At 38.6% G+C, this 24,752-nt stretch overlaps 5 protein-coding genes across 7 annotated transcripts; 3 read left to right on the top strand and 2 right to left on the bottom strand.

Annotated features, from left to right (window-relative positions):
* The first annotated feature begins 2,321 nt into the window (after positions 1–2,321).
* Positions 2,322–2,762, top strand: LOC137956793 (bZIP transcription factor 53-like). The gene has a single exon (XM_068804417.1). The coding sequence runs from the start codon at positions 2,322–2,324 to the stop codon at positions 2,760–2,762; it is 441 nt and encodes a 146-aa protein (XP_068660518.1).
* Positions 2,763–4,658: 1,896 nt separating this feature from the next.
* LOC137956901 (calvin cycle protein CP12-2, chloroplastic-like) lies at positions 4,659–5,489 on the bottom strand. Its single transcript, XM_068804566.1, has one exon. It carries the CDS (start codon positions 5,425–5,427, stop codon positions 5,035–5,037), a length of 393 nt encoding a protein of 130 aa, XP_068660667.1. The 5' UTR covers positions 5,428–5,489; the 3' UTR covers positions 4,659–5,034.
* A 704-nt stretch (positions 5,490–6,193) lies between these two features.
* LOC137956921 (probable bifunctional TENA-E protein) lies at positions 6,194–10,189 on the bottom strand. The gene is made up of 3 exons (XM_068804590.1): positions 10,016–10,189; positions 7,261–7,478; positions 6,194–6,592 (listed from the first exon to the last, which is right to left on the bottom strand). The coding sequence occupies exons 1-3, from the start codon at positions 10,166–10,168 to the stop codon at positions 6,277–6,279; spliced, it is 687 nt and encodes a 228-aa protein (XP_068660691.1). The 5' UTR covers positions 10,169–10,189; the 3' UTR covers positions 6,194–6,276.
* A 343-nt stretch (positions 10,190–10,532) lies between these two features.
* Positions 10,533–14,638, top strand: LOC137957152 (uncharacterized). Its single transcript, XM_068804885.1, has 2 exons — positions 10,533–10,736; positions 13,766–14,638. The coding sequence occupies exons 1-2, from the start codon at positions 10,667–10,669 to the stop codon at positions 14,500–14,502; spliced, it is 807 nt and encodes a 268-aa protein (XP_068660986.1). The 5' UTR covers positions 10,533–10,666; the 3' UTR covers positions 14,503–14,638.
* Positions 14,639–14,814: 176 nt separating this feature from the next.
* LOC137956814 (probable glutamyl endopeptidase, chloroplastic) lies at positions 14,815–22,962 on the top strand. 3 transcript variants are annotated; one of them, XR_011113273.1, is made up of 15 exons: positions 14,815–15,203; positions 16,462–16,678; positions 16,796–16,906; positions 17,056–17,101; positions 17,180–17,289; positions 17,388–17,891; positions 17,971–18,099; positions 18,673–18,969; positions 19,379–19,837; positions 20,508–20,573; positions 20,693–20,753; positions 20,892–21,041; positions 21,166–21,303; positions 21,867–22,177; positions 22,672–22,962. XR_011113273.1 is itself a non-coding variant. In XM_068804448.1 (14 exons), the coding sequence occupies exons 1-14, from the start codon at positions 14,942–14,944 to the stop codon at positions 22,107–22,109; spliced, it is 2,793 nt and encodes a 930-aa protein (XP_068660549.1). In that variant the 5' UTR covers positions 14,815–14,941; the 3' UTR covers positions 22,110–22,307. The 3 variants fall into 3 exon arrangements, 1 of the variants encoding a protein (XP_068660549.1); XR_011113274.1 differs by having other exon boundaries at positions 22,651–22,962; XM_068804448.1 differs by lacking the exon at positions 22,672–22,962 and having other exon boundaries at positions 21,867–22,307.
* Positions 22,963–24,752: the final 1,790 nt, after the last annotated feature.

The following is a 24,752-nucleotide window of genomic DNA, read 5'->3' as shown; positions in this document are numbered from 1 at the left end:
GTAATAACACATGTAGAGTTTTGTATTACCACTTTATTCAAGAACAAGTTCAAAACAGTGTTCTTCAAGTTACTCGTATCTCCTCTGATGATCAGTTAGTAGATGTTTCCACGAACACGCTTCCTCTTTTTGGAGACTAAGATTAGACTCTCCACTCGGAGCTCTATAGCAATGCAAACTTATCTTAGTGATAATATTTATCATGTAAAATTTTATCTCTTTGTAACATATAAATACTTGAATTGATGAATGTAAAGGATCAGGAAATTATTCATTCTTCTTCTTCTATAATGAGACCATTATGAGAAGCTGAACTGAACTACATTTTTGCATTGATTTAAGAGTGGTAAGTATACATAGTTTATAATAAAAATCTCGTAGCAACTAAAATAGTTAACGTGGCAATGGCTTTGTAAGTAAATAGAGAATCGATGAGGGCATCGAGAATCAATTGATCTTGGTGGATCGAAATATTGAAGGTTAGATTTGAAGAAAGATTTGCAGTGCGGGTCTTTGGTGGGTAGGGTTTGGAGCCATCAATCATATCCAATGGAAGATAGTTTCAAATTGAAGTTTTTCATGAGAGATGGTTGATAGAGGTGAGTTTGTGCAAAAATATTGATGGTAATGAGGTGAAACTCATCGGTGTTGAACATTGTTGAGTGCATTGCGATATTTTGAGCTTCGTTTATAGTGGACATAGTGATTGATTTGGCTAAGACGTTAATTTATAGTGGACATAGTAATTGATTTGGCTAAGACGATGTATGTAAAGTAGGCAGAGAGTTAGAATTGAGAAACAGTGACCAAGCAATTGTTGATTGTGAAGATTTTTTTTCTTTTTTCCACATGCGTGAGAGTCACACATGTGGCTTAGACTCTTCAATGTTGCACATGCATTATCTTCTTCCTCCGATTCACATAATCGGGAGTAGAGGCATGCTTGGGCGACTGTTGTGGGATGTCAAAACTACGTTGAAGAACTACGTGTTGCAAAGAGGGTACTTGCGAGACGTTGGAACTCACTTTTTGGTTAATCGATCTACTTTGATATTATATGAGAAACTGAACTATATCCTAATCCAATAGGATAAATACAATTTGAAGCAGATATAAATCTTATCTCCTAAACCTAAGGGAAGATGATCTTTTTAATTTATCTCTTTAACATCTCCCTCTTTCTTATTTTGGCCATTGGTGGGAGTAAGGACCATGCTCTCCGCATGAGTAACATAATTGGAGCCAAGGGCTTGGATTAGGGAGCCAAGGGTCCTGACCTAAAATGATCCGGTTCAATCCAGCTGGTTCAGCGGTTAAAATATCAAACCCGGTCTGAACCAGGTTTGTACCCCTCGAAAAACAAAATCCAGGTTGAACCCGGTCAAGCAGCCGGCTTTTACGAAGTTTTAATCTCTTCCAAGTTCGCGACCGATTAGGTCGTTGAAGATCGACGTCCCAGATTAAACGTTCATGACCCATTAACCACGTGTACGGCCACCCGCCTCCTTTTTATACAACTAAAATCCTCTGGTCGACCCACCCACCCACACGTGATTGGTGATCGATTTTGCGTGCTTTCCTCCTAAAGCATGACCTAAACAGCTAATAGATGGAAGATTCCTTGTCCCTTCTACAAAAATTAAACAAATCCTTTTTTCTTCTATAAATGTCGGCTTCCGCCCCCTTCGATAACCTTCTTTGCCTCCCTATCGCTTCGTTTTCTAAGCTTATCCCCGCACGTCTTCTCCTCTGCCCCTCCACGCCGTCAATTCCCTCCGTTTGGTTGAGCGGTTTTAGGGTTTTCTGCCATTTTTGCCTTCTAAGGCAGGTCGTTCCAGCTAAGTACTACCTTTTCTCTCTCTGTCTCTCTCTCGTCTTTGAAAGTTTCGGGTTTCTTTTCGGTTTCTCTCTCTTAAATCGAGGTGTTTTGGAGATCCCGATCTGAATCTGGTGATTTTGTACGAGTTTTCGTAGATCTGGATCTGTTTAGGCTGCGGTTGGCTAAGATTGCGCTTTTCGTGTGAAATATATTTCTCTTTTATTCTTCGCTTCTTTTGATCGGAGATCGGGTTTCTTGTGATGTTATCGATGTTCTCAGAGTCTCTTCTTGTGAAAAAGTTCCTCTAGCATTTATGTACTACGCTGTCGTCCTGCGCCGTCTTCGTCTTCGTCAGTCTTTCTCCGTTGTATTTCTCTACTGGTTCTACGTCTTCTCATGAATTAGATTTAAATCAGTAAGTCGATTTGTTGATTTTGCTTTTCAAGAATCAATATTTGATTCGTAGTTGTTGATTTTGCTGGACGAGAATAAAAACTTGAAAATGTCCTCGTCTCCTGCGCAACCGCAAGTTACCTCTGGTTCCGATGAAGATCCTCATCAACTAGTGGATCAGAGGAAGAAGCGAAGGATGCTCTCCAATCGGGAATCCGCTCGGCGGTCCCGTATGAAAAAGCAGCAGCACTTGGACGATTTGATTGACCAGATGGGTAAGCTAAAAAACGAAAACAGTGAAATATTGACTCGGGTGAATGTGACAACTCAGCATTTTATGGAAGTAGATGCTGAAAACACGGTTTTGCGTACGCAAGTGATGGAATTGACTGAGAGACTGAAATCTCTAAACTCCGTTTTGAGATTCATGGAGGAGATAAGTGGTTTGGCCATAGACATTCCTGAAATACCCGACCCTCTGCTGAAGCCCTGGCAACTTCCGTGCCCTTCTCAGCCCATTATGGCGTCTGCAGACATGTTTCTGCACTAAAATGATTTTAATGTAACTGGGGGAACTGTAGTCGTCGTTTAAGGGTTACCATTGTTTCTCTATGTCTCTTGTGGGAATGCACGGTGTTTTCTCATCTGCCAGTTCTGTTAATTTGTCATCAGTGTGCTTTTTCTATTCAGGGGATAGATTGTTCTCCCATTGAAACGATAATGAGACTATGAAGGTTTCTGTGTGTTGTTGTTATATAAACTATTTCTTCTGATATTTGTGCCATGAAATTTGTAACTGGTTATTTGGCCGTGGGGAGTGCCTCACTGGTTATTTTGTGCATCGTATATGTGCTGAGCTAATTCAGCAGCCTAACTACAAATGAGGATTGGGAATAGATTGCGGTCTGAACTGTTCTTATTCTTTCTTTGTTTCCTTTTGAGCAATCTATGATTGATTGAAGGGATTATCGGGAACAATGTTTTGCTGTCTACAATAGTCGACAAAAAAAACGAGATTATAAAGATTGACGAACGAATTGATAAACATTCAGGCAATCAGCGAGAGAGAGATTGGATACCGTGGGCGTGATGGATGGATCAGGTACATTTTCCGGCTGTTGAGGCGAACATCAACATTTACTCTCTGCGATTCCATGTGGGAGGTCAAGATCCAGGGGTATACCAAGGACAGTTTTCTTTTCTGCTTTATCATCTCTCAACTCTGGTTCTGCTTTCGTCTATATATCTGCATCACGGTTTCCTTCTCCGTCGTCAATTCTTTAGTGTAATCTGTACGGTTGAAAAGAAAACGATGCAGTTCCTTTAATATCTCTAGTACCGTTTGTACTCTGTAATGTGGAAAAGAAACGATCATCCAAGTAGCAATTCAGAGATATTAATGGGATGGGTATCAAATTCACCCGGGTGCTCTTTTCTATCTCGGGGAATCCCATGGAGTAGAGGCAGAAGTAGTCACCTAAAATTTTTAAACATTTAGAAATGGAATTAAAAATTTAACCGCCTGTAAGTTTTTCACTGGACGGGTTTGTGAGGCAGGGTTGTGTTTCCCAAAACCTGCTATTTGTAACCTTGATCCCTCTAAATAAGGTTTCTAAGATACTTGTCCACATGCTGAAACCTTGATTACCTTCTTCCACTGGGGACGATCTCAGCGAATCTCAAGGTTTTTTAAGATGCTGTTGCAATTCAAAATGATATTCAATGTTCTTATAAAGATACTAAGGATTTTGTTTGGATGCCAGGAAGACAATGTTCTTATCGATTCTATTTCCTTCTCTATGAGGAGGAAAGAATGAAGAGAAAGAAGTAAGAGTTCTCCAATCTCCTTGGAGAAGAGGAAGGGAGGGTCTGCCCCTCTATGTCTCCGCTCATAGAGGCCGATAAGGGGGAAATTTTTAAGGTTTCCAATATGAATCGTGAATCAGATACGACCATCGTATGCTCCAGAGCTCTCTTCATCCCAAACATTTTAACAGACAATTTTTTCTTCTTCTTCTCAAACATTTTAACAGAGAAAACCGAGGAAGGGAGGGTCTGCCCCTCTATGTCTCCGCTCATAGAGGCCGATAAGGGGGGAATTTTTAAGGTTTCCAATATGAATCGTGAATCAGATACGACATTCATATGCTCCAGAGCTCTCTTCATCCCAAACATTTTAACAGATAATTTCTTCTTCTTCTTCTCAAACATTTTAACAGAGAAAACCGAGGAACGGAGGGTCTGCCCCTCTATGTCTCCGCTCATAGAGGCCGATAAGGGGGAAATTTTTAAGGTTTCCAATATGAATCGTGAATCAGATACGACCATCGTATGCTCCAGAGCTCTCTTCATCCCAAACATTTTAACAGATAATTTCTTCTTCTTCTTCTCAAACATTTTAACAGAGAAAACCGAGGAAGGGAGGGTCTGCTCCTCTATGTCTCCGCTCATAGAGGCCGATAAGGGGGAAATTTTTAAGGTTTCCAATATGAATCGTGAATCAGATACGACCATCGTATGCTCCAGAACTCTCTTCATCCCAAACATTTTAACAGATAATTTCTTCTTCTTCTTCTCAAACATTTTAACAGAGAAAACCTTTTCTAGTTACTCCATCTAGTTTCTGAAAATAGTGGCAGAGATGCCTTTACAGATAAAGATTCATCAAGGTAAACGCAGCAACAATATTCATTCCTTCAAACTATAGCCACTATTCAGATGCGAGTACGAATTCGTATTCATGTCTATAATAAGACTAAAGAGTATCAAGAAGAAACCCAGAAAGCTCAACACAAGTGCCCTTGATAACGGATTATAATCGATCAGTCTTCATAGGTGCGGCACTCGTCCGTCTCTGGGTTCTCCTTGCAGTAGTTTTCCAACGGGTCGTCGTTCTTCAGCTTCTCCTTCAGGTGGCTGGCCGCAGCACTCACCTCCTCCACCTCGTCCCACGCCGCCGCGCACTCTCCGCTGGCTGCTCCACCCGCGCATGTCTCCTCTGCTTTCTTCACACTGTCGGCAATCTGGTCGGAGAGGCTCTGCGGAGAAGAGGAGGCGCTCGCCCTAGCCCGAACGTGCATGCCGCGTCCTGGATAAGACGTCCTCCACGGGCACTTGACGAACGGAGAGGCTAAAGATGCTGGGTTCTTGGTAGCCTCCGGTTTGGCGGCGGCCCTGGTAGCAGAGAGAGACACGTTAGCTAATGTGGTTGCCATTGTCTGCTCTGATCTCTACAGACACTACACTAAACGGTTGCCGTTTTTCTTCTGCTATTTATTCTCCTACTACTAGCAGGGACGGTGATATTTGAGTAGCGGGCCTGCCTTCCCGTACACACAAATCTTATCAAAACCAGAGCCAACGGATAGAAACCACGTCGGTACGCAACAGAAAGATATTTAAATCGGCCATGGAAAGAGCAGAACAGAAGTCATAGAACCCATCTGGACGGGCTACCACCAATTGGACGGTCTGAAACGAGAAAACGTAGACAACGATATTTTTCGACGTAATATCAGATCAGCTTCGCTTTTGGCCGGTTTCGAGTGTGTAAAGGGTGATGGGAAGGAGATTTTTCGTGACACCGTTATCCTGAATTTGGCCATCTCTGGTTGTGATCGCGTGAAAGCAAATCCAAATAGTTGAAGATATTCCGTAGAGCAATTTGTATTGAAATTTTCCTTTTTACGTGGAGTAATGGAACGCCTGGTCAAAATTTTCTTTCTCGAGGTGGCACCTTGGACATATCCACTCCAGTTAAAGGATATTTTTAAAAAATACTCCTAAGAAACTTATATATGTTCTTCATGTGTTATCCACCCATCTAAGTGGTTTAAAAACAGTCAAATTTTATACTCATTGTACAAGTATCGTATTAATACCTTCAAAATTTAATGGCCATCAACAAAAATCCCCTTTCTCTATTTCCATGTATTTAAACCCTTGATGAACTTTTTTTTTTCTTCTTAAATGCATTTATTAATGGATTGGTAAAACAATTGTTAATGTTCAGTGTATCTACAGATTTGACAAACTGGGTTCCACACTTCATCTTGATTATAATGTTAAGCATCACCATTGCTCATGTTCCAGAACCTGACTTCATTCTCAAGGACACTCAGAAATGCTTCCTCAGCTTTCTTCAGCTCTTCTTTAGAGGCCTTTTCCAGCTGCCTATCAGCAATTCTCTTCAGAGAAAGGCAATACTCCTTGAACCCATTATTACCCCATCTTCTGCAACTTTCCAGCAGTTCAGGTGGAGTCTTGGAACCCTCTTCAAGGCATAGAGAGAAACTCTCTTGATAAACAGCTTCAATAGCCCAATAAGCTGTGATAGCCACCGTGTAGCTGACTCCAGAACTTGTTAAACTTTCCAGAAATCTGTAAAAAAATACATGTCAAATGGGGTAGAGAAGAAAGTAGTATTCCTCTTCGTTTTGAAAGAAACATGGAGAAAAGATGAAAATCAGATTTAATATTTAAAAAGAAACCAGCCATCAGCCAATCTTTTTGATAATCTGGGAAAGAGCAGCCCAGAGCTAAACTGCTAAATCACCAACTTATGTCAATGGCCACAGTTTGTAGAGTGCTTCAAATTTGGTACAACAAATCAGTACTACACGATTTCATGGCATCTAAAGAGCACAGAAGTCCAAACCATCAAATATCATGACAAGAACGTATCAACAACATGAATACATGTTTGTGTGTGCTTATTATTTTCTAACATAAATCAAGAAAATTTATATAAAAAGAAAAAACGAATTTGAAGCTCACAGTGAATATGACAACAGTTAGTACAGACGAGGGCTGGCAGTTTAGCCAGTCTTTAAATCGAGGTGATCATAGGAGGCTTGAGGAAGATTTAAGACCCACTATAAAACACACAACCGTGTGCTTATGACGGAGTTAGAATTTTCAAATTCTGTGTAAATTATTGAAGGGGGATATAAAATTATATGTTTTAGGTATTAGAAATTATTGCGGGACCTGCACATGATTATCTACACTATCTGCATATGCACCGGTGATTTCTGTAAAATCTGAACCTGCAGTAATCCTTGTTTGCATTTTGAGGAGAAATGTTAAGCAGGGAAATATTCCATCTGGAGGCTTCTTTTTTGAACCAAGATATCTCATTGTGGAGTGCAGCCATCCCACCCAATACTATTTCCATGTCAGATGTGTCATCTGAATCCTTTGAAGCTTTCAACAGAACACTTGCTAAAAAGGGCACGAATTCCTTAACAAAGATATAATCCTGTCCCTGTAATTTGAACATTAGACTGAATTAATGTAGGATGTCAATATTTCGACAATAAACATAGAATGAGAAAACTGAAGAATCAACTAACAACTTTTCTGAACTAATTTTTGTATGCTTTTCTTTGCTTTCTTTTCCTCAATTGGCTGCATTAAGAGACAATCAAACACAATGGTCAGGCCTGAACCACTCCACTTAGTACAGACTCACATGTGGCCACAAAGCAACAGATCGATCCAACATTTTTCTTTTAAAAAAAGTTTGTTTTCAGCAGACATAACTTTGGCGAAATGATATGAAGATTGGCAGGTTCATATCAGTCAGGGAATGTAATCAATAGCAACAGCCTACTCACCCTTTCACTATAAATCTACCCCATCCTTAAGTTCTCCATTGCATGATCCAATGCAATATTTAACTCAAAACAAACATCTTGAATTTTGTCAATTACATAAGCAAGAACTGGTGACCATGGTTGAGGATTGTCCACTTACTACTCATACCAAGATAGCATCTCACAAGGGGTTCAATGCTTGGGAAAGGTTTAACCCTAGGAAATGAAACCAAGTTAGACTTCTATTAAGATTATAATCTGTTTAGACAGAAAGAGAGAGGACTATCTGTTTCACTTTTTTTTTTTAACTTTATTTTTTGTGTGCGTCTTGCAATCAGTCCCCAAAACCAAAAGTGTTATAGAGGACTCATCATTCTAGAACTTGGTCCCAGCTGCTCTGACTTGCCTGAGAGTTGGACACGGAGTTGCTGCAAAGTAGAGTACTCATTGGGAAAAAGAGTCTATAACTAACAATGAAAGTGTTCCTTCATTTTTTAAGAATCTATTTTTTCAGGTAGTTTCATGCTACTGACCTTCTTTTCATTCTTGTATGGTGATCAGACTTGTTTCAGAAGAAGTTAAGAGTGATCAGTGGTGATATTGTGCTTACATAAACTCTTTTACATGTATTCCAATGAGTCTTCTTCCACTACCTATGCTCATGTATACAAAAAGAAGAAGAAGAGATTGTAGGATAAATGTCGGATTGCATGAAGGAAAATTGACATCCAGGGTTTTGTGCAATAGGCACATGTAGACAAGCATGAAGATAAATTGTTTACAAGAAGGGGTAACATCACCCATGCTTTATATTAAGGAATGTTGAATATTGAAGAAACGGCATTTACTGATTACAATTGGCAATCAAGAATGATGAGATGAATGTGCAGCAAAACTTAGAAATGAAAAAAAAAAAAACAAAGCTGAAAACATGTAGGAGCACCGTATAGACAAGACAAAAAGAAACAGTTATTCAAGTGTGAGATGGTTTGGGTATGTCTAACCGAGATCTAAGAGAGCACCAGCCACAATGGTTTTATTGGTTATCAGTCGAGGAACCAACAAAAGAGAGTAAGGCCAATATCATAATGAATAAAAGTGGTCAGGATTCAGGAAACACTTGAACAAAGATAGTTAAGCAAAAAAGTTGGCTAGATATTGAACAGGGAAGAGGTTTCACATACTGATTCTTGCAAGTCCATGTAAATTGGGTAGGTTTTATAGTCAAGCCATTAGAAAATCCATTTGTTAACAATTTTAGATTCTTTTTTTTAATAAGAAAATCAAAACCCCTTAAAGCTAACCTTGATGAATCTAACAAATCTATTGTGACTCAAACTAAAACCTCATCTAGGTTTCCATTTGAACTTGGATCAGCAGGAATATACTCTTGACTTTGTAACTCAATTAAGGCATCTGAGTCTCCATTTTAATTACGATCGGTAGGAGAATGACCTATCCCAGTTTTTAGCTATTTTCTGTTTTGCCACTAGAGTTTTTTGTGTTTTTTACTTAAAAGGACCATAACAGATAGAAACCCTTTAATTCTTTTCTGAATATTGGTTATACGCACACAGGAGAGCCAGGATAACTATGAAACTAGACCAAGAAATCCCCCGGTACGACGATTAGCTAAAGCTTGATCCAGATACTCAAACCAAAACCCAAAAATCAAAAGAAAAAAAGTACTCCTCTCCAGAAGTTAGAGTAGATTTCAAGTAAAGACCAGAGTTAAGAAAAGGATGATAAGTCATTCGATTGCAATTCAATAATTCAGTGAGTTTAGATTTGTGGATACAATAAGAAAAAACGAAGTCAGAGATGGAAACAATGAGAACACGTAGAGCATCAAAGTATGTTCCAACAAAACAAATACCCTCTTACCACTACCAGTAGTTCGAACATGTTCCATCAAAATACAAATACCAGTACAAATTTCAAAATTTCTTATTTACCCAAAACGTCAGCTTGCTATTACTTTCGTTCCGAGAACAGATTTTTACATAAACATAGATATATAAAAAACTCCTAGCAGCATAAAAAAGAGTTCAGGTCATTCTGGCCCGCCGATTTGAGTGTCGATTAAAGAAATTCTAAAGCTCACGATCAAGAATCCTCAATCCAAAAAGAAAAAGTAAAAGAGGGGTTGAAGGAGCATAAAAAATTTCGAGCGGAAACATTAAAGGTATAGGAAAAAAGTGAATACAAGCCACCGTTCGAAGGAAGAAATGTCGACTATGCCTTCTTTGATATTGAGGATGAAAGGGTGTCGAGTGGCACGGTCATACATCACACGATGCCTTTCAATCCATGTCAAGATTGTTCCGGAATCTCCTCCCTCATTGCTTTCTCCTTTCATCTTTCTCAGTTAATCTGAAAGTCCAGCCTTCTCAGCTGAAAGCCTGAAGCGCACAACAGAATGTCTGAAGCGCCTTGACTCTTCTACTGTTTCCGATGTTAGAGTCGCAATGAGTATCACGAGAAGCTGTTACCATGAGAGTATCCTCCAAGCCGGGATGGATTGGACGGATGAATTTACCCAACATGGATTGAACAGACCGTATTCCAAAATTACTCTAAAACTATAGGGCTAATTGTAATTATCAAATTATGGGTGCGACGAAGCTTCTGACGATCGTCTCATCCTTAAGGTCTTGGCAGTTGGCGCAGACGAGGAATTCGATCTTCCTTCCTCTCTAACGAGAGATGACTTGTACTTCAAGTGGCTGCTTCCGCCTTTTTTCTTATAACTCGATTTCACAGAGTATTCGGAATGCAAAGTTCTGGGCTGAAACATTGACCAAGTCTTTTCCAGGTTTCGACTTCTGAAAGCGAAGAGTAAATTGGGACATCAAAGATGGATTTGCCCAGAAGAAGAGTTCAACTACTGGTATGCATCATCGGGATCGTCAGTCTCAGCATGATCGGTACACTTCTATTTTTCCTTTCCCTTATTCCTTTTTTTTCGCTTCGCTTACTATGCCAAATTGCTGTTGAGTCCCTACATACTTCGATCTGTCAATTTTCTTTCATTTCGTTTGCCTCGTGGGTTGCCTAAAGTTGCTGATTTCAATGCTTGTTCATGCTGATTTCAATGCTTGTTCAGTTCAGTTGTTTTTCCTCCGGTAGGTGTTTCCCTTATCGAGATCTTCTAGTAGAAAAGGAACTGTAATTACTCATATACGTGTTTAGTGAATTGTATGCGCAGAGTATCACAAATTTCTCTTCGCTATTCTTAGCAAAACGAATCTCTTCGTTACGTTGGTCGACTTTAGAGGCATTATTTTTCTGACCAACTTCTGCATACAGTGCTGAACATAGTTGCTGTGAGGTGATGGCTAAATCATGTATTTATTTCGAAGCTTTCAGTTCTAAGCAATTCTTGCCGTATTAGAGCTCAGAGTCCTTAAATTTCTCGTGGTCAGGGGAAATTTGCCTCGGTTTAGTAAGTATGTTCTGCGGTCTGTAAATTCAAATTTTTTCTACTATTTTTCATCTCAAGAGACTTCCGCTGTTGTAAACGGTAAATGTTGTTTCAGATATAAAAGGTTTCGTCTGGACGTGATAGAGAAATTTAAGCATGTTGAGAGTACGTACCAGTGTTGTAAGACAAGTTCGGTAGAGTATATGTACCCTGGCCTGCTTTCCATCTTCTCTGTTCTGAAACGGGTTGACCTTTTTCAGTTGGTAATATTGATGCCTCGAGTGGATATGTTCCAATCGAGTAGGATGGTTTTCGTTAGCTACATGTCAGTGAGGGTTGATGAATTTTAGTTAGGAAAAGACTTTTTATTGTGCCTTGTTGTTCATCATCTTGCATCTTGCAGAGAACACCTTCATAATATTCCGTTCAGTGGAGATGAGTGATGGGTGGTCTGTCATATAAGGGAAGGAAATGCTTCGTTTCAAATGGAAATAAAACAATGAGACTGAGATGGCCTTAGGACTTCATTTCACTGTTAGTAAATTTCTCTTGTTAAGATCTTAGAAATGCTTGGATACGGTATAATTGTTTCTGTAAAGAAGCAATGGTGCTACTCTACGAGGTCTCTCAGAAAGAAATGAAGTAATAGGACAATATTTTCAGATTTTCTCCAAGAAGATCTTTAGTAGAGGTCTTCCTGAGTAGTAAAGATGTCTAATGTATTTTTAGCATTGGTGGATGTGTGCGCTTTACTGGGCAATCTATTTGATTAGTAAGATGAGAGTTGAGTTTTGTGTTCTAGTGATGGGGCATTTGAAAAAAGCAAAGATTTGGTTGCTCTTGTTAGTAATAAGATTGTTCCGTAGAAGCTGGTTGGAAATTGTTTTACAGCTCTCAAGTTGGAAGAGTATCATGGGTTTGGTTGAACCACTAAAAATAATTGTTTTATGGGAATTAAGGAAAAGTAGGAGGGTGTTGTGAATGTGTAGATGCCTTGCGTTCTTTGTGCAACAGATAAGAGTTGTAGATGCTTGTGGGGTTGTTTTGTCATTCATCGTGGTCTATTACATGATGCTCATAGACAGCTTACCTGTATTTTTTTTTCTCCAGTTAACAGTGTTTATGGGAATCTTAGTTTTGGGAGAAATATCTTGGCCAATATGTAATAAGAAAATGTAGTTATAATATTGTATTGTACATTATAAAACAATAAGATTAAACATATATAGTGAATTGAAGTTTTAATTGGCTGTGAACAGTTCTAACTGATTCAATGCCATCTTGAATCTAGCTTTCAGGATCAATAAAATCTTGTTTTTAAATTAAAAAAATCAGTTTGAATCAGTTGCTTTAGAAGTTCAGGAATTCTTTTATGTTCTTAGAAAAGAGAATGTCTGTATATGCTTAAAGAAATTATAATCGTCACCAGTATCATAGCTTTCTTGAAACATGTTCAAGTCCACAATGTAACCTTTGCCCTTAATTGACTCCATTGCAATATTACCTTATTTCAAGTTTTTGCTCATCAGCTCTGTTGGCCTCTATACTTGTACCTGACAAGACTATCTTTGTCACTGCTTTTGTTCCTATCTCTACTACAACTGTGAATGGTAGTCTCTATTCCTGGGAACAAAGAGAACAAGAGCCCCTTTTGTAGATAGGTTGTCAATTTGTCTCGCTACTGATGGGCGGTACCTGTTGCTGGCTTAAGATTGGTATGTTATTTATCATTGGATGATATAGGGGCACTGAAATCACTAGAAAAAGCCAAAAAGGGGTTAGACCAGTCAGGAAATCACATTGAAATAGACCAATTCGAACCTGGAAGCAGTAGTTTTTGACTTTAATGGAACAGGTGGATTTTTCTTCTTCTAATTCTTATCTGCAAAGGCTTAATATTAATCAAGTAGCTTTGTATTGTTTGATTGTCTTTTCCAGATTAATGGTCTAAAAGTGTCTTTTTAGTTGGATCTACTGATATTATGAACTAAGAATTCCTTTCTTCCTCAGTGTCTTTTTCTCATATAACTTTTATTAACTTATAACTGAATGTCGGTAAAAAAAATTTGTCATTCTCCCTAAAACAATAAAAGAATATTTTTGTATATTAGCAATTCATATACAAGGCTCTCCTGTAACCCATCAGTTATTTGTGCTGTTCTTTTACCCACAGATCCAGTCTAATGATCTTAAAAGCTACTTGCACTTTCCTGGGGTAAAATCCTGGACGAGAACTGTTTTTACTCTTTTACCTGCAGATCCATGTAAATGATCTTGTAACCCTACTTGCTAGGAAAATACTGGAAAATAAATCCTTGTTCCACTTGGGAACCAACTAATACAACAACAACTATGGTTTGCATGGTGTCCTCGGAATTCATCTTCTAAGTTAAAAATGGATCATAGTTCCCCAAGTTGTGAGACTATTTATAAGCTTTCAGTTGATAGCACTGTCTTTGTTGATCTGTAAGGTTAACTCTCTCTCTCTCGTTGCCCTTTTTTCTGATTAGTGATATATGCTTTTGTTTACAGCTGAAAAGTGTAGGGAAATGGTTGGAGAGGAAGCTGCATCCAAAAGTGGAAAATTCACCATTTTTAACTGCTTTGACATGGGCTCCGGAACTGTAGCTTGTGCAGTCAAAGAAGGGGTGAGACTTTATTTCTACAATATGAGGGCTGCACACGTGGAGGGAGTCAGGCTTCAAGCAATTGAGGCTGCCCTGACCGAGGCCTTGACAGGGGGACTAGATCCCAAAGCAGCAGCCAAGCAAGCACAAACAGCTGGGGCAAAAGCAGCAAAGTTGGCAAGAAGGCAAGCCAAACGCATACTAGGCCCAATTGTAGCTTCGGGTTGGGACTTTTTTGAAGCTATATACTATGGGGGCACCCTCACAGAAGGTTTTCTTAGAGGAACAGGGACCCTGTTTGGCACCTACGCAGGAGGTTTCCTTGGAGACGAGAAGCTTGGAAAGTTTGGTTATCTCATAGGGAGCCATTTGGGGAGTTGGGTGGGAGGACGGGTAGGGCTCATGTTCTATGACGTTGCCAATGGGGTGCACTATTTGTTTCAGTTTGTTCACATAGTGGACAGTAATTCAGCTGCAACTTTTGAGGAAACACCCGACCAAGACACTATTGATGCTTATGTATATGAGAGCATTGTAGAGAGTGATTCACCTGCAACATCTGAAGAAACATCCTACCAAGACACAGTTGATGGCAATGAGAGCCCTGAATCATCAGAGAGTTCTAATGAGGCATTATTTTGAGATTGTTTCTGTATATATCACAATTCTTTCAGTAACCATCTTGTAAAGAAATTTCTCTCTCAACTTCAACATTGTAGTAAATTTGGACCAAAATAGTTGCTACAGAGAAAGATGTTACGTGTTTTCCCCCACTCTACACTTTGTGCTCTTTTTATCTTTTGAAGATACAGATTCTTGTGGTCTGCAACGACGTTGCTAATGGTATAAAAACATCACTATGAAAAGGGGCCAGCCACTTTGTCTATGTGCACCGCCATCGTCCGCCGATGGCGTATGGGAGCATCTGATTGATGCTTGTGATTTCCGAGGCGCTGATCTCATCAGTTCTGCTTAGTCATCAATGGACAGGCCTTACCAAATATAGCGATGTCCATTGGTGACACTTCAGTTTATTACAACAATTGGGATTGAATAACGGAATCTATCTGTCAAATCTATCATGCTTTTACACAAGGTCTCTCATCCGTTGTTTCTCATCCATGCTCTCTCCTTCCCCGCTTCTCCTGCCTTTCCTCTCCCATTTTCCCCTCTGAAGTTCTCTTCAGCAGTCCATGCATCAGCCTTTTTGAGAAACTCGCCAACACTCCGGAAGAAAATGAGCGTGGCTGGTGATTCCAGGTTTTCGAAACTCGTCCCTCTGGCTTATGTTGAGGATGGTGGGCGGGCCGGAAATGGGGCTGCTGCTTCTGCTGCTGATGAGGGTATTGGTCTATTGTGTCTGACTCTTTTTATTTTCTTCTTTCTGGGTGTTAATGAGGAGTTCTGCTTGTGTCTTGTATGGACTTCTTCTAACTGCTGGATTGGGAATTTGAATGTTTCTCTTTTGCGCGGGAATGTCTTTCTCTTGGTATTTAATAGTTTCTGGCTGCCGTGATGTTGTTGAGTATAGTTCTCGTTGATCGGTGGAATTGTTTACTCCTGCTCTTCACTGTCGAAATGCTCGGCTTGAGGGCTTGGTAATTCATTGACGAAGAATAATTGGGTTTCCTGGATGAATTTTGAGTGGCAACTGCAAAAGTAACTGAAGGGGCAAAATTTCTCGGATTCTTACTATGTTTGTCTTGTAAATTATCTTCTTGGTAATGAAATGAAAAACATGTTATGTTCAGACACCTGCTCGTTTAAGAATTTTTGTTAACAAAAGCAAGAACTACTTTTTGGTCTCTCTCCTGATGTTATTTTGTGGTTATTGGAAGAAGGATGAAGTTTTAATATTGTTAATCTTGCATACATGGGTGTATTGGATAAATTATTTGAGCGTGATAATTTTTTATCGCGAGTTGTGTTGGGCAAACGAGGGAGCGTGCTATTTTTATTTTTTTTACTGATATATAATAAAATCTCTTATTTTCATTTGTGCTTTCTACCGTTGTTTTGTTTGGACAGTGTTTTTCAATTCAAGCTGGAGTGATGCAGGTACCTGGGTCATGAAGAGTTTTCGTTTCATATTGTGAAACACTTACAAGAGAAACATACTTCCATGATCATAAACTTGGAGAATTTTTTAGTTTTAGTTAGTTGAAGAAAATTTAGACATAAGAAGGATTTGGTACCCAGAGTAGCCCTTGTTGGACTGGTGGGATGGATGCTATTACTGCTTATCAGATACAGTCAAGACAAGTAGTTAAAGGAGCATGTGGGTACAAGCAGTACACTGTATAACAGTTTGGACTCATATGAGTTGAATCTCCCAAATCTTTCTTTGGCCAAACCTTACTCTATTTAACCATGCAGATTGTACTTTACAAATTGACCTTTTAGCTGTAATGGGAAACGGTTGCAGTTCAATACAAGAATTGACCTGAGTTATGTTTATGTTGGTGCAACTTATTTTGCAGCTCCCAGTTGTGGTTCACTTCTTGGATTGATTCTGTAATAGCATACGAGTACTCTTCATTGGTTTTCATTTGAAATTATTCCTCCATCCACATTGACACATTTTTATTTTCCACACTGTAGAGAATTCTTCTATGGGTGCTGGGTATTGTCTTCCTCCGCCAGAAATTAGAAGTATTGTAGATGCACCACCTCTTCCAGCCTTGTCATTCTCTCCTAAAAGAGAGAAGATACTGTTCCTCCAGCGAAGGGCTTTACCTCCACTGTCTGAACTTGCACGACCAGAGGAAAAATTAGCTGGCATCCGCATTGATGGAAATTGCAATACAAGGAGTCGTATGTGAGTAATCAGTCGGCTTTTTGCCTTTCCTATCTTTGTATACTGATTATTAGCAAACCACTCTTTAATTGTTTGTATCTCTCTCTTTGATGCATTATCTTGATAGATGCTTCCCAGGTCATTCTACACAGGTATTGTGGTCCATTCACTAATGGACAATGGTACATTGGGACCTGGAAAAGAGATTCATGGATTGCTGGAGGGTGCCAAGATCAACTTCGTCAGTTGGTAATTTCGTAATGCTCTATAGTCAAGCATCTTTGTTCTTCTGTTCTGACTAATCTAGCATAATCACACTAGAATCAGAAACATATTTCAATTCTTTTGTGCTCACCTCTTTACTTGTCCTTAATTTCTATATCTTCATGTTCTCTAAGGTCACCCGATGGTAGGCATTTATCGTTCAGTGTCCGAGTTGATGAGGTGATATAATGATTCTTCTTTAACAGTGACGTATAATATTGAGTTTTCAGTATTTATTAAACTGGCATGGTTTACCAGGAGGATAACAATAGCAGCAAACTTAAAGTATGGGTTGCAGATATAGAAAGTGGAAAAGCACAACCTTTGTTTCAATCTCCAGATATCTACCTCAATGCCGTCTTTGACAAGTACATTAATCTTTTATGCAATACTTTATGATCACTGTAGTTAGGTAACTTTTTCATGCATTATGTTTCCAGTAATTTATTTATGCTTGGCTTGGCAGCTTTGTTTGGGTTGATGACTCAACATTGCTGGTCTCCACAATCCCCCTGTCTCGTGGAAATGCACCAAAGAAGCAACTGGTTCCATCTGGTCCGAAAATCCAATCAAATGAGCAGCAAAATGTGGTGCAAGTCAGAACACATCAGGATTTGCTAAAAGATGAATATGATGCTGACTTATTTGATTATTATGCCACCTCACAACTTATATTGGCATCCTTGGATGGGACTATCAAAGAGATTGGTCCACTTGCCATCTATACTTCTATGGACCCATCACCAGATCAGAAGTATCTTCTGATTACTTCTATTCATCGGCCTTATTCATTCATTGTACCTTGTGGGAGGTTTCCTAAGAAGGTTGAACTTTGGACGGTTGATGGGAAGTTCGTTAGAGAACTCTGTGATTTGCCTCTTGCTGAAGATATTCCAATAGCTTTTAATAGTGTGAGGAGAGGAATGCGGTCAATTAACTGGAGGGCTGATAAACCCTCCACACTTTATTGGTAGGTATCCATATTTTTAGCTGTCTTTTTTTTAGTAACTAACCACCATTCTATTGAAGTAACTTGAATGGCTGAGCAGGGTGGAAACACAAGATGGAGGAGATGCAAAGGTGGATGTCTCTCCCCGTGATATCATCTATACAGAACCAGCTGACCCACAGGATGGAGAGCAGCCAGATATTTTACATAAACTTGATCTTCGTTATGGGTGTGTACAAAGGGCTCCTTTTCTTGATGCTTTGTGATAAACGTTGCAATAAACTATGGATCTTCTAGATCTCTCTCTCTTTCTCTCTCTTTATGGAGCGGTTTGGACAGATACATTGACATTTTTCAAAGCATTCTCCTTGTTTTTCTTTCATTTGTTACTTTTCATAAAGACTTGTGCTCCAAGTTTCTGAAAATCTTATAGTACATTTTATTTCAAGGACAAGTTAATTAGTGTGTAATTTATTATATTTATTAATGCATTCGGCTATTTGTATAGCCTCAGGTTCCAATATCATACTGCGTGCCACCATCTGTTATCTCTTTCTTAGAGATAGCTGATGGCCTGTGTATTTCAAAGCATTCCAGCTGAACACTATGGGAGCCATATAATTTTTACTCAAGCAGTTCCTGTTATGTTCTTTCACCTTCTCCTAGTATATTTGACTTTCTTTCCATTGTCTCTGTTTTTCTGTTCTCTGCAGTGGTATATCTTGGTGTGATGATTCCCTAGGCTTAGTGTCTAGTATATTTGACTTTCTTTCCATTGTCTCTGTTTTTCTGTTCTCTGCAGTGGTATATCTTGGTGTGATGATTCCCTAGGCTTAGTGTATGAGTCATGGTATAAAACAAGGCGGATAAGAACTTGGGTCATATCCCCTGGCTCCAAAGATGTGCCTCCACGTATATTATTTGATAGATCATCAGAAGATGTGTATTCAGATCCAGGCTCTCCAATGTTCCGGAGAACACCTGCTGGTACTTATGTTATTGCAAAGGTAAAAAGGGCAGATGAAGGGACCTATATTTTACTGAATGGAAGTGGTGCCACGCCAGAAGGAAACATTCCATTTCTAGACTTATTTGACATGTAATGTTTCATTGACTCCTGAATTCTGTTTACTTTTTCTATTATCTATTAGCAATGGCAGGGAGGTGTGAATACCTGGTAGCTGGTACATTGAAGTAGCATATCCTGGATGCAACTTGTCTAAGTGATTTGGTCCATCACCTCATGGATAGGATCTGCTTCAGAAAAATTCCAATTTAATGGTACTAGATATCAATTTGGATGCAACAACAGTGGTGATTGCAGAAAAAATAGAACAGTTTACATGGAACTAGTAGGGTCCCAACAATGGCTAGTATTGTCTACCAGCTACAGCCTATCTGTGGCAGGAGTGTTAGATGGTATGCATGATGGCATACACGGCCACATATCTGTCATTGCTTATACGTTGTTGCTATGCTCAGGAGACTAAGTTACAATATTTCTTCAGAAATACAGGGAACAAAGAGAGGATATGGGAGAGTGACAAGGAAAAGTACTATGAAACAGTTGTTGCCTTGATGTCAGACCAAGAGGATGGTGATCTTCGTATAGACCAGCTTAAAATTTTGACCTCGAAGGAATCAAAGACAGAAAATACCCAGTATTACATTCAGAATATTTCAGCAAAATCAGCATGTCAAATCACAAATTATCCACACCCATATCCTCAGCTTGCTTCATTAAAGAAGGAGATGATCAGATACCAGCGAAAGGATGGTGTTCAACTAACAGCAACTCTCTATTTGCCTCCCAGTTATGATCCCTCGAAGGATGGGCCCTGTCCATGTCTGGTCTGGTCTTATCCAGGGGAATTTAAGAGCAAAGAAGCAGCTGGACAAGTCCGAGGTTCTCCAAATGAGTTTGCAGGCATAGGGCCCACTTCGGCGCTCCTTTGGTTGGCCAAAGGGTATTGTGCTGTTCATTATTCCTTTCTGTCTCTTTTTTTCTTTTGAAAAGGCTTTTTTTTTTAATTTTTAAAATTTTTAAAAATTTTTAAGTTACAGCAAGAAAAGAGATTCCTGTGAAAGGTCCCAAGTGAGATAACTACAAGCTAAAGAAGGATACGCAAACAATGAGCAACCTGAAGAAAACAAAATGTCAAATAGTTATCACTCTGATGCAATATTAAAATTGGGTCCAGATCCACCCCAAAAAGGCTAGCTAAACTAAGATGCCCCTTCCCACGTAATACGTACAAGGTTTTTTTAATCCCAGATCAAGATATGACTATTCTTAACACTGTTTACATGTGAGATTTCTTTATGGTTTCTACATATGGATAGTTTTTGGTTGGTACTTACCTGATATAATGTTAAAACTGGGATTAGGTCCATCCTAGAATGGCTAGCTGATGTTAGGAGGTCTTTTATTAACCAATAACCACAATATTTTTTCATGACTTGTGTCAACATGTGGAGGGAAAGTGTCAACAGTGAGGTGCCGTTGGGTAACTCCACTGAATCAGCTTTTTAAATGTATCTCTATTTTTTTAATAACAATAAGTATCTCAAAGGTTACAAGTTAATTATTCATCTTTCTATCTGATGCATACAAATTTTTAATATGCAATCATGCAGGTTTGCTATTTTATCAGGACCAACAATACCAATCATTGGTGAGGGTGATGAAGAAGCAAATGACAAGTAAGCTCTCATGATATTCAACATTGACCAAAATTAGCCAAATGTTTTCGTTGATGAAACGTCCTTCAAATTTGGTTGGTTCTATTTAGATAGATATGACCTCACTTTTTGTATCACAGGTATGTTGAGCAGCTGGTTTCTAGCGCAGAAGCTGCAGTTGAGGAAGTTATTCGTCGTGGGGTAAACTTAGAACATTTCTTATTTTTAAATTAATTATTTATATTAGTATTTTAAGGCTTCTCCTACATGTTGCTAGTTAGAAGAAACTTGTTTCCATATTTACCAGAAGAGGTTGATTTTTGTTTTGGTTTTGCTTAGGTGGCTCATCCTGACAAGATAGCCATTGGTGGTCATTCTTATGGAGCATTCATGACTGCAAACCTCTTAGCTCATGCACCCCATCTATTCTGTTGTGGCATTGCTCGATCTGGAGCTTACAATCGAACTCTAACTCCTTTTGGCTTCCAGGTAAACAATTTCCTTTTATTGTGAAAACCTCACAAGCTTGGTAAATTCTACTACATCTTCTAGTTGTGCAAGGCATATTTTTGTTAGTCATTAACTCAAACTGTTTCTATTTCTGTTGTTATAGAATGAAGAGAGGACTCTTTGGGAGGCCACTAATACTTATGTGGAGATGAGTCCTTTCATGTTAGCTAATAAAATCAAGAAGCCAATCCTACTTATCCATGGAGAGGAGGACAACAACTCTGGAACTCTAACTATGCAGGTTAAGAACTCTCCATACTGACCCTTGAACATGATATGCTTGCCTTTTCAAGTCATTATTCTATTTTGCTGGTTTGGCTGTATTTGTGTTTTGGTTAGTTAACCTTCTTTTTATTAAGGAGGAATTGGTTTTACTCTTTCAAGAGGATCTCCATTATCAAATGGTGGTATCAAGCATGTTCCCTATGTGCTGACATTTCATACCTGTCAGTTGAAGGGTCTGACTGTGGATATGTCAGATCCAACGGTTTCAGGATTAACCAGAGCAAGCAATTCATTTATAATTTGAATAGAAAACACTACAATCCTATGACAAGCTCTCAAGGCCTTGGTTGCATGTCTGGAACTATATGATTGGTATGTACCCCATCCATGGTGGGATCTTTCAAATCATGAGTGTATCCCATTCATGGAGGGATTTTTACAGTCATGAGTTGTGATGGCCTGGGCGTGGGCTCTCTTTAGTTATCAATTTCGTTAATGGGTATGGATTTCAAGTAGAATTTTGGAGCATTCAATCTTTTTTTAAAAAAAAAAATTAATGTATTCTAGTTACATTTACAGTCAGATCGGTTCTTCAATGCTCTCAAGGGTCACGGAGCCCTTTGCCGTTTGGTGCTTCTTCCTTTTGAGAGTCACAGTTACTCTGCCAGAGAGAGCATCATGCATTGCCTATGGGAAATGGACAGGTGGCTGCAGAACTACTGTGCTAGCACTCCCAGTGTTGGTGCTGATGTCAATGTTAGGAAAGCTGATGAAGATAAAAAGATGAGTACTTCAGAAGAAAAACCACTATCTGCCAGTTGAGGAGGTGGATCATCTAGGGAAGAAAGAGAAGAGGACGGATTTCATTCTACACCAAGATCATTGTTGTGGTAAGTTTTCCCATTTTTACTATATTTCATATATGAGTTAAAACCTTCTGTATTACTGGCAACTTAAAATTTCATTGCTCCGTTGTTTAGGCAATTCAGTATAAACTTTTTTTTTTCTTCTTCTGAAGAAATGTCCTTCTAGATGTGTTTAAGATTAGTCAACTGCGAGAATTATAGTTAAAGAAAATTAGCTTTTCTTTTTTCTTTTGCCAATATCCTGAAGGCATAAAGTAACGTTCAAATGCTCTTTCATGATACCATTCAAAAGATGTTAGTTTTTGTCAGCTCAAGTTTACTCATACAACCAAAACAGTTGCTCTTTCATGTTGATGACCTCATTTTTAGCTGTCAATAGTGGGAGACAAGAAGGGAAGACTTTGATTGGTCGACCTCTGTTAGGGGACTGCTAGTTACCCACTTCTTTTTTTACCTATTCTAATTGTAATGACTTCCATGGTAATCATCTTATACAGTCTAAGGTGTCTGATTACCAGCTTCTACAGATGAAGAATGGTCTAATACAAGAATTAGACAAGCTGCATATAAACTGCCGGAGCCAGCAGCCTAGTATTTCTTTTGCTGAGGATGGATATTTGATTTGATGAAACCTTCATTTGAGGAGCTTTCTCTTCTGCCTCTATTCTATCCTTAAAAAAACTGTCCTTTCTTGTGCTAATCAGGGATGCTATTCTGTTCTATTACTTTGTGATGTATAGGCCCTCAAAAAACATACAGCAAGTGTGAAATACATCAACTCAGTATGGTAATCAAAATAAAAACATACTCCTCACCTCCTGTTGCTAATAAATTTAAAATTGCTTCTTTTATCTCAGTTCTGACTGGAAAATAGAACATAAAAGAACTACTACTAGGCAGTTCTGAATCAAATCCAATAGTTTTGACCCCCATCCCCCAGATATGATAAATGTGGCTGTTGGTAGAAATGTAAATGGGTCCCCTGGTCCCCAGTTTGATGCAGTCATGCAAGTGACAAACTACTACAAGGAGAAGGCAAACTAAGCAGTTCTCAATCAAATCCAATATTTTCGGTTGACATTGCAATTCGACTAGTCATTCCATAAGCTTATCAACAAGCAAAGTTTTCCCCTTTACGGCAGTAATGGTTACAGAACCCCACCACAGCTTTGACCAGCCCTCAACGTGTCAGTGCTCATTGAAAGTGAGAGTGAAAGTAACCTAACCGTTAGTGTGCATAGTAAGTGGCGAGTGACAGTGAATAAATATTTCCATTAATTTCCATTAAGTCTCTCTCACTCTTGTTTTTTGTTTACTCTTGCTTTTTTGTTTAAGTGTTTTATAAAATATTAATTTATTTTTAATTATTTATTAATTTAAACGAGCTAAAATTTATCTAAAAAGAATAGTTAAATGAAATTATCTTATAAAAATTAAATCTATTTGAGTAATTTTATATAATAAAATATCCTCTTTTTTATTTATGTAAATTCATGATTTTAATATTATATTTGATTTTTAATTTAAGAGTGAAAATTTAGAAATTACATAAGTAATTTATTATTTTTAATATTATATTTAATTACTATTTTAAGAGTGATAATTTAGATATTAAAAAGTAACAATTGATTAAGTATTTGGATATTATAAAAGTAATTTTTTTTAAAGTATTATATATATAATTAATAAAATAAATAAAATTAACTTAATTCTTTAATTATTTATTAATTCAGACAAGTTAAAATCTATCTTTAATTTTTTTAATAAAAAGCATAAATAAAAACTATCTTATAAAGGATAAATCACCCATTAAAAAAATTTATTAATGTACTTTCCACTACACTTTTCTCTAACACTAACACAAAAAATTACTTCCCACTATATTTTCCGTTTGTGCCCACTAATACAAAAAAATAATTCACTTTCACTATAAATCACTTTCAAATGACACTAACCGGGACCCTTTCTCGGCGAGGTAGGCCACTCTAGGGACGTTTCATCATCTCTTTCTCCGCTTTAAAGGTGATCAATTCTTATTTTCTGATCTACTAGTGAGTCTGAGACACGCTCTGTCCATGCAAAGCACACTCAAGCACACAGCCGGCATCAGGTCATGCTACTCCGAGGAACTGGCCCAATGAAAACCAAGAAGAAGACCATCCCACCAATCTGAGATTCAACGAGAGGAGGGAAGGGGCACCAGACTCGAATCATTGGCCGGTCACCAGCCAAACCAGTCTCTTGACTACCACTGCTTTATATCAGAATAAATTCCATAGTCATCATCACCAAAACCCTTCAACAGGGTCCAAATCATGAAAAAAAAAACAAAAGGAAAGTCGCCTCCATTTCATCGTCGAGTAGTCGCATTAGCTCTCCCTTTGTTTGGAAGTGGCCAAATTGGAATGATGATAGAAAAGAAAAGACGATGAAATAAAGCAGAAAGCAGCCAAGGCAGTGACAATAACAAAAATGTCTACATCCATAGGGAAACTTCCACTGAGAGACTCCATTTTCGCCCCAAAAAAGAAGAAAATACAAAGCTAAAGGGGGACATGTAGCAGTGCAACTGCAGACTATGAGCTTAGAAGCACTCACT

Source organism: Aristolochia californica, unplaced genomic scaffold (genome assembly GCF_029961685.1).
Source record: "Aristolochia californica isolate CCGP_79_NKW_82.1479 unplaced genomic scaffold, dmAriCali1.0.hap1 SCAF_2, whole genome shotgun sequence".
Classification (NCBI taxonomy): Eukaryota; Viridiplantae; Streptophyta; class Magnoliopsida; order Piperales; family Aristolochiaceae; genus Aristolochia; species Aristolochia californica.
The sequence above is the reverse complement of the archived record's forward strand: the minus strand, read 5'-3'. Positions and strand labels throughout refer to the sequence as shown.

Coding starts and splice junctions, on each gene's coding strand:
- LOC137956793 (XM_068804417.1), top strand. CDS start 2,322: ATGTCCTCGTCTCCTGCGCAACCGCAAGTTACCTCTGGTTCCGATGAA.
- LOC137956901 (XM_068804566.1), bottom strand. CDS start 5,427: ATGGCAACCACATTAGCTAACGTGTCTCTCTCTGCTACCAGGGCCGCC.
- LOC137956921 (XM_068804590.1), bottom strand. CDS start 10,168: ATGAAAGGAGAAAGCAATGAGGGAGGAGATTCCGGAACAATCTTGACA. Junction 7,479..10,015: donor CTTCCTTCGAACGGTGGCTT/GTATTCACTTTT, acceptor TTCAAATTACAG/GGACAGGATTATATCTTTGT. Junction 6,593..7,260: donor GCAAACAAGGATTACTGCAG/GTTCAGATTTTA, acceptor ATTTTTTTACAG/ATTTCTGGAAAGTTTAACAA.
- LOC137957152 (XM_068804885.1), top strand. CDS start 10,667: ATGGATTTGCCCAGAAGAAGAGTTCAACTACTGGTATGCATCATCGGG. Junction 10,737..13,765: donor CGTCAGTCTCAGCATGATCG/GTACACTTCTAT, acceptor TTTTGTTTACAG/CTGAAAAGTGTAGGGAAATG.
- LOC137956814 (XM_068804448.1), top strand. CDS start 14,942: ATGCTTTTACACAAGGTCTCTCATCCGTTGTTTCTCATCCATGCTCTC. Junction 17,892..17,970: donor AAACCCTCCACACTTTATTG/GTAGGTATCCAT, acceptor ATGGCTGAGCAG/GGTGGAAACACAAGATGGAG. Junction 21,042..21,165: donor TAACTCCTTTTGGCTTCCAG/GTAAACAATTTC, acceptor CTGTTGTTATAG/AATGAAGAGAGGACTCTTTG.